Below are 19,098 nucleotides of genomic sequence, written 5' to 3' on the forward strand. Positions count from 1 at the left end.
TATTTTAACAGGTTCCTTCAGCACTTCAAAATATTAACCAAAAATATGACTGTTATAAAAACACCCCATTCCTTACCACTGCCTTGGTCCAGATCCTCATTATTTCCTACTTTGATCATCCCATTAGCCTCCTGATCAATCTCCTTATCTCTAATCTTTCCTTGCTTCCAACTGATCAGCTACACTATGGCTTCTTGTTACTGCCCTGTTCAGAATCTTTCAATGGCTGCTCATCCTTTGTGGTGAGTCCACTCTCCTTATGCAACATGTGAGGTCCCGAGCTCATTCACAGTCTAACCCCTGGGGACTTTTCTTTTTTTTTTTTTTTTTTAAATTTTTTTTTCAACGTTTATTTATTTTTGGGACAGAGAGAGACAGAGCATGAACGGGCGAGGGGCAGAGAGAGAGGGAGACACAGCATCGGAAACAGGCTCCAGGCTCTGAGCCATCAGCCCAGAGCCCGACGCGGGGCTCGAACTCACAGACCGCGAGATCGTGACCTGGCTGAAGTCGGACGCTTAACCGACTGCGCCACCCAGGCGCCCCCCCCTGGGGACTTTTCTGATGTCATCTCTTAGTACCGTCTCTTGTCCCCTTTCCTTTAACTACACTGATCTATGTGAACTGAATGTACCCATATCCTCACATCTCATGGCCTTTGTCCAAATGGGTTTACCTGCTTTGAGTGCCCTCCTACATCCGGGTCACCTGGAAAACTCCAGCTCACCCTTCAAGACTCACCCTTGGTGACACTTCTCTCTGTTGCCTTCCCTCCCTCTACAAAGTGAGGTGCTCCCACAGGGGCCTGCATATACTTCTGGCAGAGTAGTTAGTACATAGTACAACTTGCTTGTTCTTTTTCTCCTCTATTAGTGAAAACTTTGAGATTAAGGATCATAACTTAATCATCTTCACATAGTCAACAGTAGTGAGTGCTCAACAAGTGCTTGTAATTCAAAGAATGTGCACAAAGGATTGTGTTTGTGTGGAAGAGACAGAGGAATAAACTAAAGCTGTTGATTAAAAAATTTTTGTTTAACATTTACTTATTATTGAGAGACAGAGACAGAGAATGAGCAGGGGAGGGGCCAAGAGATGGGAGACACATAGTCTGAAGCAGGCTTTAAGCTTCGAGCTGTCAGCACAGAGCCCAACGCGGGGCTCGAACTCACAAACCACGAGATCATGACCTGAGCTGAAGTCAGACACTTAACCGACGGAGCCACCCAGGCGCCCCTAAAGCTGTTGATTTTAAAGGATTCAGATCTTACGATACTATGAGTTGATAAACCTCTAATAAAATATAATGCACAACGAAATAATTATTATAATACAGATATGCCTTGCATACAAGGGCCCAGACCAATAAATTAAAAATGACAACAACAATTGCTACTTCAAGAATTAAGAAATCTCCTCCCTCTTTTCCTTCCCTCCCTCCCTCCTCTGAGGCTATATACTTAAATACTGTGTTATAAGTTACCTGGATTAGTCTTTCTTCTCTCCCTCCCTCTTTCCCAACATTTATTCAATATCTATCTAAAGGGTGCTCCCTATGTACCAGGCATGGTTCTAAGCACTGGATATAACAGTGAACAAAACTGATACTGTCCCTGTTTCTATAGAGCCTAATGGGGGAGGAAATTATCCATTAAAATAAGGTGTCCTAGGTGTCACAATAGGGGTTATGATGTTTGGGGAGGAACACAAAGACAGCCCAGAGGCAGGATCATCTAAATGGAGACCTGAAAGATAAACAGGAATTGGCAACAAGTTGACGATCAACTGAGATTGGCTGTGCCTGTTTCTAGCAGAGGGAACAGCTTATGTAAAGGCTGGGGGGCACACAACATGGTACCAAAGTAACTAAGAGGCTAAAGCTGACTGGAGTGTAGAACAGGAGGGAAGAAGGTTGGAAGAAGAGGCTGGGATGGGGGCAGGGCCCAAGTCCCTGGTGTAAGTCAGGCAAATGGACTGCGTGGAAGACCATGATAAATTTTTCAGCATAAAATTTACATTCCATTTTTTAAAAAAGGAAAAAGAAAATGTAATTAAGCAGGTGTCATGCTTGATTACAGTTCAAGCAATTTGGTGTCATATATCTTCTACTACATTCATCTTCCTACCCTACCAAACATTTAGTTTGTGATACCTTTCGGAGAAGGCATCTCAGCTGTAGGGAAGGCCACTGACCTTGCCCAACACAATTTCCCTACATGTCCTCTGGGCTGCTGGTGTACAATTAGCATTTGGGCATTGACCTGAGGGTCCAGTGACTCACCAACCATATTAGACACACCTAACATGTCCAATTGTAGCAGCCTTTCTTCCCCTAGAGATGCTGCTATAAAACTGAAATTTGAAAGGAAATTCTGGAAGTGAATATCAGTTATTAACTATCTCTTTGTTATTTAGTGTCTTTCCTTAAGCTTTTTATGACTACATTTGGATGTACATGTTTTCCCCTTCACAGATTTTTTATGTAGGGTGTGTGTGTGTTAATTCTTACCATAAAGTCTGCTTACTTAAAAGTGGCAATCAACCACTTGGATACAAAAGCTCAAATAATTCTACTTGGCACAGGTTGAGTTGCTGGGAACTCTGGGTTTTGAGGTTTACATGCAGGAATGTTCTTGGGAATGACATCTGTGAGGCTGTAAGAGAAGCGGACTGGATAGAGGGAAAGTTGAACAGTGATGCAGTCACATAGGGGACTCGCTCAACTGATCCTCTGATCCTATGGGGACTCTGGGCCTGGGATGGCCCTTCAGGATTGTTCCAAACTAAGGAAAGTGGGCTATACCTTCACCCCTGCCCATGAACCAGTCACTGGATGCAGGAGGCAGGGGTTGGGGGGGGGAGGGTAGTGTTTAACCTTGGGCACAGTGGCTCTTTTTAAGCAAGGGCAAATCCTGGAAGTGGTCTCAGCTGAGAACTTTAGCTGCCAATGCTCCCAACAGATAAGGAATGAGCATCTCAGTCCTGAGAGGGGATTTGGGTAGTCTATCACAGCATCCACTATACATTGCATCCTTACTGATAGCAAAGTCCTTACATTTTTCATTTGTATAGACCAATTTGTAGAGTGGCTTTACACAATTTATGTCATAATTTTCACAAGAACCCTGTGGTAAAGATACAGTAACCCAATTTCTACAAATGGGGACAGAAGCTCAGTGAGTCTATGTATGAAAAGACAGATACAAAACGAACAGAAATATACTGGGTTTATAGGATTCCTGTCTCCTTATATCAGCCATTCAGGTTAAAGTTTTGAAAGACGGCTTTACTTTTTAGAAGATGCTGCCTATTTGACCTTCTGCTCAGTACTTGTTAAATGAAGCATGTCGAATCTGCCTTTGAAGAGTACTACTGACAATCTCTTGTTCATGTTCTTTGAAAAGCATAGCCTTGAGCTTTATTAAAAGCCTGGGTTTGAAAAACAGTATTCACAGAAAGTTATCTCAGTGGTGTAGAGCAGACCTGTTGATTCCTCAATGGTCTGGTTTTAAGCCATGGATTGAAATAGAACCTCAGAGAAAGCAGTGCATACTGGAGTGATGGAAAATTGAGTGATTACCACATTTCTCCTCCCTTCCTTAAAATCTATCTTGTTAAAAAAAAAAAAGAAAAGAAATCAAGATAGCATATGAAGTTTCTCTGCTTTTTTTTTTTAATAAAAGAAGAAGAAATTTATGAATACCTGGGCCCATTCTTAGAAAGTGGGGAGAGAGGGCAGGTGGCGAGCTGAACCAGTCTTCACCACTGAGCTGGTAAGATGCTACTGGCTAACTCTGCAGCTTTCTGCTAGGAAAGGCATTTAATCTAGAGGCTTGTTCTGCTACTCCATTGCCTCATTGAATGGGTATCTGACAGAGTTAAATCAAACACCCCAGAAATGCTTATCAATAAAGTGGGACCTGAAAAGGAGGCAATGAAAGGAAATGTGTTTTGATCAAAGTTCTAGGATGATTGTGAAATGGTTGGTATATGGGCAAGTCAGGATTGAGGGCTTTACCTTTTCTTCATTCAAAAAGGCACCTGAAACACAAACTGGTTCTTGACAGCCCTTGGAGACAGTCTGAAAACAGCCTTTCAAATGCCATTTGTAACCGTGATTTTGCATTTTTAGCATAGGCAGTTTGGAATTATCACATTTAAGAACCCATTGTCTGGTCTGTACATCGACAAGGTACGAGTTAGAACACCTTCAGATAGAGGCGTGCATTCACCTCTTCCCCTCCCCCCCCCACAAAACAAATTGCCCTGAGGTCAGAAAGATGTTAACCAAGGTTAAGTCTCACCAGCAACAAGTAAATCTTTAACAGGAGAATACATATTCATATTACCTTTGTGTAGTTATATATCTTCTTAATATTATTTTAAAGTTCTTACTTAAGCGAACTCTCACTTTCTAAATAGTCCCAGAATCAAGCATAATTCTTTGTCATGAAGTTACCCAGTCATACCAGGACTTACATAATTGTTATCATTTGATATCCACAAGCAGCCATGTCACCTTTCTACTAGCTATCTACTTCCCTATTTTTCTCAAGAGGCTGTAGGAAGGTCTTTTTAGAATACTGGCCACTTACACTCAATGTGCAGAATAATCTGAATTCTATCCTTCTTCAGATTCAATAACATTAACGTCTGATTTAAAGTTGTTTTGCTTCTACCCTTCTTGTTTCTAAGGAAAAAGAACTGCTGGCCTTCCTGAATATGCTAGCAAAGTTCTAGTTTATTTTGATGGAGATGAAACCACCTGTCTTGCAACCTTTAGTTATGAGCAGGGTAAGAAGAAAAATTTTAGAGAATGTCTTTAAGCTAGCTCTCTGTTCAGACCTTGGGCTGCTTGAGATCTCAGCCCTTGAGTACATTATTATTTGATGTTTCCGTTTTTGTCCTCCACTATCCTATGCACAGACCCTCCCTACTATGGTCCCAGCCCATCCTATGCTCACGACCAGCTCCCTCTCTGGCAATGAGACCCCAGGAGAGCACCTCTCTCCTACAGCCAACTGCCAGAGGTGAACTGGGAGGTAAGCAAATCTGGTAGGGTGAGGCTGGGCCTGGGAGATTGGATCTAAATGGATTTTCTCAAATCAGGATATATTTAACTTTTCTACATCATTTTTCATGTCCTCATGCCTAACCCAATGGTTCTTATGCTTCAGAGAAGAAAGCCTATTGCAACCAACCAGAATAATGGAACTCATTAATTTGACAAACATTATTGAATTACTACTATATGCTAGGTATTGCTAGGTCGTTATTCAAAGATATATGAGAGAATTCTAAGCCTTTGAGATAATCAAAGTCCAGTGAAGCAACTCATCTAAGCTTTTCCTTGTACAACTCAGAGAGAGGAGAGAAGTGGAGATCAGATTATCTCTATGCCTTGATCCTTGATTAAAGTTGGCACTGGAAAATTAATCCCCTTCATGGAAGTGAGGCCTCTGCCATTGGCCATTCTTTGAATTCCCTGAGTCCTTATTTTCTCAACAGTAGAGTCCCTTCAGTAAACAACCTTTAAAAACTACCACTATTGTTGTCCTTACATAGCAAAACTCTAATGAAGCATCTGTGTTATGAACCTGATGAAAACAGCCTCTGGGGCTCCTCTTGCCTGGAACCCCCTCTCCCCTACTGCACTTGCCCAGCTCAGTGTCAATGCCTCCAGGAATTTTCACTCTCTGCTCATCCCCTGCCTCTATCCACCCCCCAACGCCCAACTCTGTAGTTCTTTCAGCATACTTACCACATTCTTCTGGGTATCACGTTCACAGACATTTGGGTATGTGGCTTAGTTCTTTTACTGGAGTGTAACATCCTTGAAGTAATTCATCTTATTTTCTCCCTGTCCTTTTGTGGCAACTAGCTTATACCTTGTGGGGACTCTCTACCTGGTGGTTTTTATATCATCTGCTTTTCTAAACCTAACCTCAAAAGTTTGTGCTACAAGACTTGATTACAGACCTAATCTTTGCAGTCCCTGACCTCCCTCACACAAAGCCTGAGATACTATGCAGGCAAGTAGTATTTAAATCCCTCCTGAATTGGTAAAAAAGATCACTGTGATACTTTCTTAGGAACCAAAAGGTAAAGTAATAGGTTTAAGAGAGTCTTCCAGTTACTACGAGATTAAATCGTCTCTTTTCTCAGGCAACTAGAAATTGTTGGGGATTTTCTTGAAAGGATCATCCTTTCAAGTGTGGCAGGAGGGAACTACAGAACCAACGGTCGCTTTGGTTATAGATGTAATGGGGACTGACGAGGGCACTGCAGCAGATCCCCAAAGTCTTCTTGGGGAGCAGGTGGGGTAACCTTCTCTGCAGTGAGAATCCAGAGAGGCTAACAGCATTTGAGAGCCCGAAGCAGCCGTGAAGACCCTCTATTAGAGGAGGACACCACGGGACAGGAAGGGAAAATGACTTTCTCGTGATCATGTAGCCAATCAAACAGCAGAGGTGAGGACATTCGGGATCCTCTAGAGTTCACACTCAAGACTCTGCATTTTAATGCCCATATTGTCGGTTTTGGTTAAAAGCCTGGACTCTGAAGATAGACAGCTCTGGTTAACCCCTCTCCTCAGCTCTACAACCTGGGACCTAAGGCTTCACGGTCCTCGGTGGTCTCACCTACAAAGCCCGATAGTAAGCCCTGTGTTATGTGAGGATTTAAATCAACACTATGTACTGCACGGTGCTTAACACAGTGCCTGAAAGAGCTTCCACAACGGGCTGTTTTAATGACCATTAGCGTCTTGAGGAAGGGTTGCCATCCCCTCCCTCTACACTTCCAGTTCGGACCTGAAGTTCCCTTTCCAACCCCCTATACCATGCAGTGGCTGGTCTGTCAAGGTGCGGGGGAGCCCACTGCCAGGGCGGGCGGTCCCCGGGCTCACCTGGTGAGACCAGTAGCACCTTCGCGCCGCAACACTGGAAGCAGTGCAGCAGGGACTTCGCGCGGATGTTGGAGTTGAGGCACGACATGGCACAGCCCAGCTTGACCAGCCCCAGCCACAGCCACACGTAGGCTGGTTCGTTGCCCATGAAGATCGCCACGCAGTCTCCCTGGCGCAGGCCGACGTGGTCGTGCAGCGCCCGCGCCACTTGGTTGCTGCGCCGGTCCACCTGCGCATAGGTGAGCGTCTCGTCACGGAAAAGCAGGAAAGGCTTGTGCGGGCTCTGGCGCGCTTGTTCCAGAAACTTGTGTAGGATGGTGCGCACCGGCCGCTGCTGCCCGTAGCTGCGCACTCGCCGGGCCACGCCGGCCAGGCGCAGGAAGTAGCCCACGTCCTGGAAGAAGTAGGGGCAGCAGAGGTTCACCAGCAGCGGCAGGAGCAGCAGCCCCGCCAGAGCCGTGTACAGGGCGGGCAGCATGACAGCGGCGGGGCCCCCAGTCCCTGCGAGGACAGGAGGCGCGCTCCGGGCGTGCAGCGCGGCGGCGGGGAGGGCTCCTCGCGGACGGCGGGCGGGCTGCGCGGGGGGCGCGCGGCGAGGCTGGGGCGGCGGCGGAGCACCTGCGCTGCCGGCACCAGCGCGGGCTCTCGGGCAAGTGGAGCGACGTGTGGACTGCCGGGGTGACAGGAGGGACCCGCCGGCTGAGCCCGCCCCCTGGTGGGTGTGCAGCCACCTGCGCGCTCGGCCCTGTGGTCTCCCCCCCACCCCCCCACCCGGCGGGGAAGGAGGCTTTGAGGCGCTCCGCGCGCCGCCGGCGGTCTGCGTTGTGACCCGAGTACCTTCCACCTCGGAGCCACGGTTTCCTTGTCCGAATGCTGATGACAAGAGGCACTTAGCGGCTGTTGAGATTAGAGGAGATAACGTAAGCGTCCCGCTGTTCACTGCCACCGCTAGCAGGGTGCCTTATACAAACGACTTGCTGTTATTACCAGTGAAGCGCCTTGTAAATGTGAGTCCGGTTATTTATTAGCAACGGGTACCAGGCGCCACTGCCAAATTAGAATCCCATCTCCTCCCTTCTTGGGCCCAGGGGCTTTCCGCTTGGTGTCTTGTCAGATTTGCACCCTCCCCCGCAGCCCAATTGCCGGGCCGTCTCCTGTGGCGAGGATTTCACGGTTGAACAGAGACACCCGAGACTGTCACCTCCACCTCACCCCAGTCCTTGGGCTGTAGGTGAGGACAGGACACTGTGATCCTAGTCGGGCCCCGCCGGGTCCAGCTAGCCCAGATTGGGCGTGGGGGAGCGCCACACTCTGCCAGCTGAAACCAAGCTCCGGCGGTTTTGGACATGTGTGTGTTTGACTTTTAATATTTGGTTCTACGTGATTCTTCTCTCCTGTATGTTGACGATTCTCAACTAGTGTCAGCCCACTTCAACAGACATTTACTAAGGGGCTTCGTCAGAGAACATTACAACACAGAGCAAATTAAGGAAACACTTGCATTTCTCAAAAGCCATTTATTTATTTTTATTTTTATTTTTTTAGTGTGACCCTCTTTTTTAATTTCCCTTAGTGCTGTTTCTATGGAGTGAATACTTGCTGCTTGCTACTGAGGAGGGTGGGGATCTAGGTAAAGCACTGTTCTGTTTCCTTCCTCTCCTGCCTTCCCGCATTCATCTTCTTATTCTTAGGAGATAGCCACAAGTAATGAACGTTTCCTCCTGCCAGACACTGTGCTAGGGGCTTCTCTGTAATGTTTCTGGAGCGTCACAGTCACCTGAAGGTGGCACTTTCAGGCTCATTTACAAATAGGTAAATTAAGACAGCGAGTAAGTGACTCATGAGTTTTGAAACTGGTATCTGGCCCCAGGGCCCTCCCTTAGCAACCACATTATGCTGCCCTCTTATTCTCCAAGTTTCTATCCATGTTCTTTAGCAATCTTTTCTTTGCTTTTTTCACAATCTTCCCCTCCTCCATTTTCTAAGCCCCCTCTTTTTATCCCTGGGACCTGCTCAAACAACACTTTCTTTACCTTTCCCGAGTCTTTCATGGCAGATCCAGCTACCAGCTAGTGACTGGTTGCATCATTTCCCTGGGAATGGGGTGGGGGCCTTGGTTATCCCTGAGGAGTAGGCTGTAGTGTTAATCAAAGGAGGGGTTAGGACAGAAATCATTCTTGTGGCACCGCTTCTTTCATGCGGAAGCTCAGAGCCACCCCCCGCTCCCTTAGATGCTTATTTATCTTTGAGAGAGAGAGAGAGAGAGAGAGGAGGGAACGGAAGATCTGAAGTGGGCTCTGCACTGACAGCAGAGAGCCCGATGCTGGGCTCCAACTCACCAACCGTGAGATCAGATCATGACCGGAACCAAAGTCCAATGCTTCACCAACTGAGCCACCCAGGCACCCTAGAGCCAGCCCTCTCTTTATGTCCTCATGCCACCTCTGTCCCTTCATGGCCGGTCTTTTCGGGAGCCTCCTAGAACCCTCTTGTCATGTCTTCGAATAGCTACTTTCCAGAGTGCTAGATCACTGCGAATGACCCCTTTCTTCTCTCTTATGCTGAGGATCACTTCAGCCTTGTGCATCAGTAGTCTTTCAGTTCAAGCGAAAGAAAACAAGACCCAAACTGGCTTGCATAGAAATAAGAATTTTAGCAGTAACTTCAGAGTCCAGGGGTAGAGTAGGCTTTGGAGAAGCCTTCATTGGTGGCTTTGGTGCTAGGACCTGGACCCCATTTCCCTTTCACCGTTAGGACCTGGAACCCATTTCTCTTTCACCATTGTTCCACAACCTCTATTCTCACATAGTCTCTCCCCTCATGATCCAAAGATGCTTGCCAACCAACCCCTTCGGACTACATGCTTGCTTCCCATGTCAACTCCAGACAGAAATGTGAGAATCTTTTTTCTTAGGAGGTCATCTATCTATCTATCTATCTATCTATCTATCTATCATCTGTCTAATTGGGTTATATGACCATCCCCAGACCAATCTCTGTGGCCTGGGGAACAGAAATGTTGATTTCTTTAAGCCAATCAAGGCTCACCCATGGAGCTGCGGTAGAGTCAGTCCTATATATCTTGGAGCTCTTCTTCCCAATGATTCTAGCTTCCAGCCTGGGCTCCACCGTGCACTACCACCAGGCTAATAGTGTTCCTGGAAATACTGCTGTCATCTTATATCTCCACTGCTTAGTCATCTTCAGTGGCTCCCCATTGCTTCCCATCTTCTCCAGCTGTTATATACAAACAGCATGTTTTAATACACCTAGGCTGGAGCTGACCACGTGTTCTGGGTCCTGGCTGGTGCCCTTGAGGGTGGAGAAGATCAGTAGGTTACACATTCCAGGAACCTCTGCTGGGAAATGCTGGTTTATAAATGAAGTTCAGATTTTATTTTCTCACTCTTCCTAATCTGACTTGAACTTTCACTGCACTCAATAAACATTTATTGAGTTGCCACAATAAGCGGAACATCGCCAGGCACTAAATATTTGAAAATGGACCCAAACTTCATTCCAACTACTCCTTTTCAAAAACACTTTATTTTAGCACGTCTGGTCTACACCCTCCTCCCATCCACCCCCACCTCCAAAACTGCCCTGCACATTTTTCTCTCTGTGGCTTTATTCTGGCTTCTTTCAAATACCTTGAACTCTCTTCCTCTAAACCCTAACTCTCCTTTAAGGCAGTGATTCAGAGATGTCTGAATTTCCCAATCCAGTAGCATTTCAAAACAGAGTTAGGAACCCAAAATAAAATACCAACTTTTACATTTTTCAAGTAAAAACAGCTCCCTGCCCACCAACTCCAGCCTGTTTTTATTCTTATTTCATAAAGGAATACCACTTTTAGCACTAAAAAATAAGGTATAACTGAACCAGACACTTACAAATGGTTAATTTTACACCAAGTATATTTTACCACAGAAATATACAAAAAAGGAAAAAATACACACAAAAGGGAGAAAGGATTCCAGAAAGGATGAAGATAAAACTAAAACATACAAAAAAAGATAGAAATTAAAATATTTTTAAATGTAGAAAAATACTTTTATTTTGTTTATTATATACAACTTGTTTCTATGCAAGTGTGTCCATTTAGAAATATACATTCAACAGTGAAGTATCAAGTATACCCAAATCTTGGGCTTCGATATAACTTCGGATTGTTTCAGCACTGAGACCTCAAACACAGAACTTCTCCACCCCAGTGCCCTTACTCAGTGCCCCCACCTCTCCCATGCCCCACACCCACTGAGCCTGCCGGCTACCTTCACTCAGATCTAGTTCTTCAAGTCTAGTCTTTTCATGGCCAGCTTCTGTGCAGCCTCCTGGACCCCTTGTTTCCTTAAACTTTCTACCCAGAGTGCCAGGTCACCGCAAATGCCCTCTCTTTTCTGTCCTATTGTGAGACATGGCCAGAGGAGGTCAGGGGATAGACACAAATACTGTGGAGTCAATATTGGCACCTTCTAACCTTGGTGAGGACTTCTCTCCTGCTCACCCCACTCATCCATCTCTGCTGATGTCTCGCAGAAGGCCTGTCAGCGGCAGTTCCCAACTCCCTTCAAAGCCCGCAACCCCAACCTCAAATGTGGGTGGTCTCTCCTCCTATTTTATGGAGATGAAGTAGCCCACTGGTTCTCAAACTTGATGGGGATCAAGTTACCCAGACAGCATGCTGAAATGCAGCCTGCTAAATTTCCGATTCAGTAAGGCTTGGGTGGGGTCAGAGAATTCACGTTTTGAAGAAGTTACCAGGCTGCTGGTCCAGGGACTACATTCTACCTCTTTAGCCCAGTTGTTTCCCAACTGCTCAGCAGAACCCCAGGACTGCTGAGGAGCCAGGGAGGAGAACTCCTTGCAGAGCCTGGGAAAGGCAGTCTGGGATCCTACCCTAGCTCATCAGAGCAGTTCCACATATGTCCGTTTTACTTATTGGACTTTCCTGTAGACCTCACATGACCAAAGTTTTCCAAAAACACTTTCTTTCAAATCCTCCAGCCCATGAGGATCTATCCCTTGTATTGAACTTATAAACCTACAGCTTGGCTTTTGATTTTGTGTCTGTTAGTTTTGCCTTCCCAAATAGAATTCAGCCTTCCTCAACGAAGTCATAGAAAACAGCGTGAGACTTGAAGTCAGAGGACCTCGGTTCAAATCCTTATCCATCACATTTTGGCTGGGGACCTTTAGGTGAATTCCCTGATCTCTCAGGGTACCTTGTGTTAATTTTGTAGGCCTTGAGGTACCTAATGCATGGGGACTAAGGTTGACAAAAGTGTGTAACTTATGAAGCCTGCTGTTTTGTGACATCACTTAGTGTAAATACGAGTTTTGTCATTGATTCGTTTAATGGCTTATGAGAAGGTTTATCTCCAATCGTGTTGTCTGCCATGAATCAATCACATTGCTTGAAATGAGGGGTGTCTGGTATCCTGTGGAGTACCTGGCATGGTAGCATTTGGGGACAGATGTACAGGATGTGTAGGTATCCAGAGGGAAATGGTAAAAGGTCAGTGGAGATGGCATATGCTGAGATTGGCCCTTCCTTTGGAGAATGAAGGAGAGAGACTGGGAACAATTGGTTGTTGGTGTTAGACATGAGGGAGCAGGCCTCCCCCTCTTTTGTGGCAGCCCAGTTGTGCTTGCTAACTAGCAATCAAGACAAAGTACAATTTGAGAAAAAGGTGTGTGTTCTTGCTAGTTCTCACCAGAATGCCTTTGATTTGGTGTGGAGTTCTAACTGAGGGAAATATCCTAGTGAGGCGATTGTTGCTTCTAGAGATACTATGTGTGCTTCTCAAGATTCTTTTCTGTTTGTTGGACAGTGCTCTCTCTCCTCTTTCAACATCCCACTGTAAGCCATGACTACCCTTCCCAGTCACTCTTCTCCGTTCCTGAATGTGTTGGTTAATTCTTTACTTTTGAGTCCCTTTGCTCTTACTTTACCTTCTCTTGAAATATCTTCTTGTTCACCTCTTTTTTTTTTTTAGTTTATTTATTTATTTTGAGAGAGAGAGAAAGCATGAGTGGGGGAGGGGCACAGAGGGGAGAGAGGGAGAGAGAGAGAGAGAGAGAGAGAGAGAGAGAGAGAGAGAGAGAGAGAGAGAGAGAGAGAGAGAATCCCAAGCGGACTCCACACTGTCAGTGCAGAGCCTGATGTGGAGGCTCAAACTCATGAACCGTGAAATCATGACCAGAGCTGAAGTCAGATACTCAATTGCCTGAGCCACCCAGGTGCCCCCAATTCTTTTGTTTAACTGGAGACTAGTTGACACATCATGTTACATTAGTTTCAGGTGTATCTTCCTGTCTGATTCTTAAATGTTAACGTTCTTTGGCTTGTAGCTTCACCTTTCTTCTGTCTTTCTCTCTAGGTGGCCTCACTTGTTCCTGTCCATGCTGAAGTATCAAGTCTGAGTATTCAGCCCTAACCTCTCTCCTGAGTGCCAGGTCTCATTTGATAATGCAAACTGAACACCTCCAGATGAATTCATTTATTCGGTCACTCTTTAATTGATTAAGTTAGCATGTATTTAAAGTGTACTAGGTACACACTACTTTCCAGGGGAGAAGGCAGGGCAGATATTATTCTCATTTTCAGGTGAGTGAATTGAGATTCAGGGAAGTTAGCCAACATGTTGAAGGTCACACACAGCTGGTAAATGAACTGTGGAGCAGGTGCTATAACCTGTTTCTCAGTTCCTAGTTAGGTATCGTGGGTTGAACGATTCTCTGCCCCCATCCCCTCGAAAAAGATAGTTACTCAGTAGAGCCCCAGAATCTGCGAATGTGACCTTATTTGGAAAAAGGATCTTTCAGATGTAATTAATTTAAGGATCTTGAGATGAGGTCATCCTGCACTAGGGTGGACCTTAAATCCAATAATAAGTGTCCTTAAAAGAGAAAGGAAGAGGACACATGAAAGAGAAGGCATATGAAAATGGAGGCAGAGAAGGGATTATAAATGACTCTGTCATCCAAGGAATGCCCACGATGGCTGTCAGCCACCAGGTGACAGAGAGGGCTGGAATGGATTCTCTCCCAGATGCTTCAGAAGGAACCAGTCCTGCCATTATCTTGATTTTGAACTTCTGTCCTTTGGAATTATGAGAGAATAAATTTCTGTTGTTTTTAGCCAATGAGTTTGTGGCAATTTATTACAGTAGTCCTAGAAAACTCATCTACGAAGCCACATTGTATTTCAAATAAATTAGGATTCCTACCTCAAGACTGGGCAGTGGGTCAAAAAGTCCAGCAGTTGACAAAAGAGAAAAAAGTACAAAGTTCTGAAGTAAGTGCCACCGTGTTCACTGGAACAATAAGAATCTTCATGTACTAGGCCTCATGGAGAGTAAAATTGTGATCTGGCAATCTGGTTTCCCAAGCAGTCTGGGATCATTTTACTGACCCCAGAACCTAACTTATCAATCATCTGCTGTTATGGTGATTCAACTCTTCTCTATCAATGTTTTGTAGTTCCTGCCACACATTTTACCCTTGGTTCTGTATATTATGTCCCCTGTCTGCTACATGGAATCTGCTCCAGTCATGTCTTCTGTTGCCTAATGACATGTGATTACCTCCTTCATCTTGCAAATCTTTCACCATTGGCTCCCTTCTCGCTCAATTATATTTCCAGTTTTCTAGCTCATATTCTGGAGCAAATGTGGTAGTCCAAACAAATTACCCATATACATGACTATATAAAATTTTTTTTTATGTTTATTTTTAACAGGGAACATGAGTGGGGGAGGGGCAGATAGAGAGGGGGGACAGAGGATTCGAAGTGGGCTCTGCGCTGGTAGCAGTGCATTTGATGTGGGGCTCGAATGCACAAACCATGAGATCATGACCTGAGTCAAAGACGCTCAACAAACTGAGACACCCAGACACCCCATGCCTATATAGCATTCTTTTTTTTTTAATTTTTAAAATTTTATTTTTTTAATTTATACCCCAGTTAGTTAGCATATAGTGCAACAATGATTTCAGGAGTAGATTCCTTAGTGCCCCTTACCCATTTAGCCCATCCCCCCTCCCAAAACCCCTCCAGTAACCCTCTGTTTGTTCTCCATATTTAAGAGTCTCTTATGTTTTGTCCACCTCCCTGTTTTTATATTTTTTTTGTATTTATATTATTTTTTATCTATTATTGACAAATAAACATCCAAGTTAGTTAGCATATAGCACAATAATGATTTCAGGAGTAGAATCCAGTGATTCATCCCCTATGTATAACACCCAATGCTCATCCCAACAAGTGTCTTCCTTAATGCCCCTTGCCCATTTAGCCCATCTCCCCACCCTCAACCCCTCCAACAACCCTCTGTTTGTTCTCCATATTTAAGAGTCTCTTATGTTTTGTCCCCCTCCCTGTTTTTATTTTTGCTTCCTTCCCTTATGTTCATCTGTTTTATATCTTAAAGTCCTCATGAGTGAAGTCATATGATATTTGTCTTTCTCTGACTAATTTCACTTAGCATAATACCCTCTAGTTCCATCCGTGTAGTTGCAAATGGCAAGATTTCATTCTTTTTGATTGCTGAGTAATACTCCATTGTATATATGTACCACATCTTCTTTATCCATTCATCCATTGGTGGACATCTGGGCTCTTTCCATACTTTGGCTATTGTTGATAGTGCTGCTATAAACATGGGGGTGCATGTGTTCCTTCGAAACAGCAAACCTGTATCCCTTGGATGAATACCTAGTGTGGCAATTGCTGGGTCATAGGGTAGTTGTATTTTTAATTTTTTGAGGAAACTCCATACTGTTTTCCAGAGTGGCTGCTATATAATATTCTTAAAATCAATATCCACTGGCTACTCTCCAGCCTGTAGATTACTGAAATTGAGTTAAGTACAGTCCTGTTCCAGTCAGCTCTGTGTATTTGTGGGGATGCCTGAAGGTGGGAATAGAGAGGGGGATGGAGCCTCTGATTCACTATAAACATGGTCACTGTACTTAAGTACTCACTAGTAGAGATTTGGCATTTTCCCTCTAAAGGGACTGTGGACATGGTAAAACACATTAATTAGCTGGTCTTATCTTTCTCTTCTGTTATTTCAGATTGTAATGTCTCCATTGAATTCTTCTGATGACTACATATAGCAGTCACGAAAAACTAACTCCTATTAACTAACAAATCATAGTTCATAATTTAGTGTTTACTTATGTGACAAGATTGTGTAGATTCAGGTTTTTGTCTGATGTCATAGTCCTTCTGTCTGAAGAGCTTCCTCTAACATTTCTTCAGTTGTAGATATCCTGGCAATGAATTATTTCAGCTGTAGTTTTTTTAAAAAATATCTTTACTTAACATTCATTTTTTCAGTGGTATTTTCGCTGGGTAAAGAGGTCTGGTATGATAGTTTTATTCTTTGGTACTTTCAAGATGTCGCTTTCTTGTCTTTTGGCTTGCACAGTTTCTGACTGCTGTAATTCTTATCTTTGTTTCTTAGTACATAGTTTATTTTTTTTTTCTGGATATCTTCAAGATTTTCTCTTTATTTTTGGTTTTTAGCAGTTATACTAGGTGTGTATGTGTGGGTGTGTTTAATTTATCCCACCTGGGATTCTATGAACTTCTGGATCTGTGGCTTGATGTGTCCCTTAATTTTGGAAAATTTCTTGGTCATTATCTCTTCAAATATTTCTTCTTCCCTATTTTCTCTCTCCTCACTCCCTCTGACTTCAATTATTCATATATTGCGCCATTTGATATTGTCCAACAGTTTTTGGATGCACAGTTTTTTATTCACATTTTTTTCTTTGTGTTTCAGTTTGGATAACTTTTTGACGTATGTTCAAATTTACTGAATTTTTTCCTCACTTGTGATAAGACTATCTAAATAATTCATTTCTGGTATTGTTTTTTTTTTTTTTTTAATTTCTAGCACTTCAATTTGACTCTTTCTTGGGGTTTTAATTTTTACCAATATTCCCCATCTGCTCATACATTTAAAAAAAAAAAATGTCTGTTACTCTAAAGAGCTCCTCCCTACAGTTCTTTCCTACCCACAGAAGTGGACTCTGTCTCAAAGAGTTCTTCAAAGCTTAATGCACACATGGGTACCACCCAACACTTGCCTTTTGTTTCATTATCATGTTAGTCATAGTAACTAGGAAGATAACTCTGATTCTGATTTCTTCAAGAGGGAGGAGGCCAGTTATCTAAGATAAGTTCAGAACTGGTGATGCTAGAACTGGTGACCTTTTTTATCTTCTAGCTTTTAGCTTGCTCTTTTGTGCTACCCTGTTTCATGCTTATGACATGACACAGATAATATATTTTTTTTTTAATTTTTTTTTCAACGTTTATTTATTTTTTGGGACAGAGAGAGACAGAGCATGAACGGGGGAGGGGCAGAGAGAGAGGGAGACACAGAATCGGAAACAGGCTCCAGGCTCTGAGCCATCAGCCCAGAGCCCGACGCGGGGCTCGAACTCACGGACCGCGAGATCGTGACCTGGCTGAAGTCGGACGCTTAACCGACTGCGCTACCCAGGCGCCCCATACACAGATAATATATAGGGACCTTCTGAGCACCAAGACAGACCTAGTCATCAATCATAGCATTCTCTCTGGCTGAGGCTAAGCATATATCAGAATCGTTTTTGTTTGTTTGTTTGTTTGTTTGTTTGTTTGTTTAACACAGTGCTATAAGCTGTCATGACCAAATTATCAGATTTGACTTCTGAGATTAGTTCTGCTTATCATCTCTGTAGTATTGATTTATATTTGGACAATAAGACTACCAGGGAAACTTTAAAAATTGCATTTCATATTGTTGTTTTTTAAGGTGCTCTCATATTTTTGAAATACACACTAACATATTTATGGATGAGATCATGTTGAACCATATGAGAGATAGTTGTAGACATTGTGACATTTTCTTCCTAAATACTTCAGCATGTATCTCATAAAAACAAGAGCCTTCATAGAGTTATAACACTTGGGAAATTTAAAATTAACGCAATTCTATTATCTAATATATTTAATATTATCACCTAATATGAGCCTTTATTCAAATTTCCCCCATTATCTCAATAATTTCTTTTATAGAATTTTTAATCATCAAGAACCAATCAAGGACTACACATTGTCATTAATCATCTGTCTTTTTTATCTTCTTTAATCAAGAGCAGCTCGGGGTGCCGGGGTGGCTCAGTCGGTTAAGCGTCCAACTTTGGCTTAGGTCATGATCTCACAGTTCATGAGTTCGAGCCCTGTGTTGGGCTCTGTGCTGACAGCTCAGAGCCTGGAGCCTGCTTTGGATTCTGTGTCTCCCTCTCTCTCTCTGCCCCTCCCCCACTCATGCTCTGTCTCTGTCTCTCTCAAAAATAAATAAACATTAAAAAAAATTAATCAAGAGCAGCTCTCCAGCCTTTTTCAGTCTTTCCTGACGTTGACATTTTTGGAGTCCAGCCAAGCATTTTGTAGAATGTTCTTCAGTTTGGGTTTATTTAATGGTTCCTTAAGATTAGAGAGAGGTCATGCAGTTTTGGCAGGACCACCATAGAAGTGATTTGTATCCTTCTCAGTGTGTCATATCAAGAGGCACCTGCTATCAGATTATGCCATTGTTCATATTAAGTTTGGTCAGTCAAGATTCATTGTAAAGTTGTGTTTTTATTTGTAACTTATACATATTCTGTTGGGCAATACTTTCAGATTGTATTAATATTCTTTTATACCCCAATTTTTTTACTGAATGGCTTTAGCACACTTTGATGATTCTTGGCTGAATCTATTATTTCTATGGTGATTCTAGAATGATGATTTTCTATTTCTAGTGTCCCTTCCACATGCATTTGTTGGCATCCTTTTTTTTTTTCTTTTCCTCTCTTTTTAAAGATGGGTATAGAGTCATGTATTTAAAAAAAAATCAACATGTTATAGTTCTTTCAGTTATTTATTTATTTATTTATTTATTTATTTATTTATTTATTATTTTTAAGTTTATTTAAACTTAGAGAGAGAGAGAGAGAGAGACCGAGAAAGGCAGAGAGAGAGGGAGAGAGAGAGAATCCCAAGCAAGCTCCGCACTGTCAGCACGGCGCCTGATGTGGGGCTCCAACCAATGAACCATGAGATCATGACCTGAGCCAAAACCAAGAATCAAACACTTAACTGACTGAACCACCCAGGTGCCCCGTTTTTTCGGTTATTTATTTTT

The 19,098-nt window shown here is 43.4% G+C and overlaps 1 protein-coding gene across 2 annotated transcripts in view; it reads right to left on the bottom strand.

The window, feature by feature from the left end:
• Window positions 1–7,385, bottom strand: part of SLC27A2 (solute carrier family 27 member 2) — a 43,818-nt gene extending 36,433 nt beyond the window's left edge. For both annotated transcript variants that reach the window (XM_047074459.1, XM_047074458.1), the window contains exon 1: window positions 6,908–7,385. In XM_047074459.1, the coding sequence (XP_046930415.1) occupies window positions 6,908–7,385 (478 nt within the window). The remainder of the gene's footprint in view (window positions 1–6,907) is intronic.
• Between the last annotated feature and the right edge of the window lie 11,713 nt (window positions 7,386–19,098).

This window comes from Lynx rufus, unplaced genomic scaffold, assembly GCF_022079265.1.
Source record: "Lynx rufus isolate CCGP_SWC_20201006 ecotype Redwood Valley unplaced genomic scaffold, mLynRuf1.p SCAF_13, whole genome shotgun sequence".
Taxonomy (NCBI): Eukaryota; Metazoa; Chordata; class Mammalia; order Carnivora; family Felidae; genus Lynx; species Lynx rufus.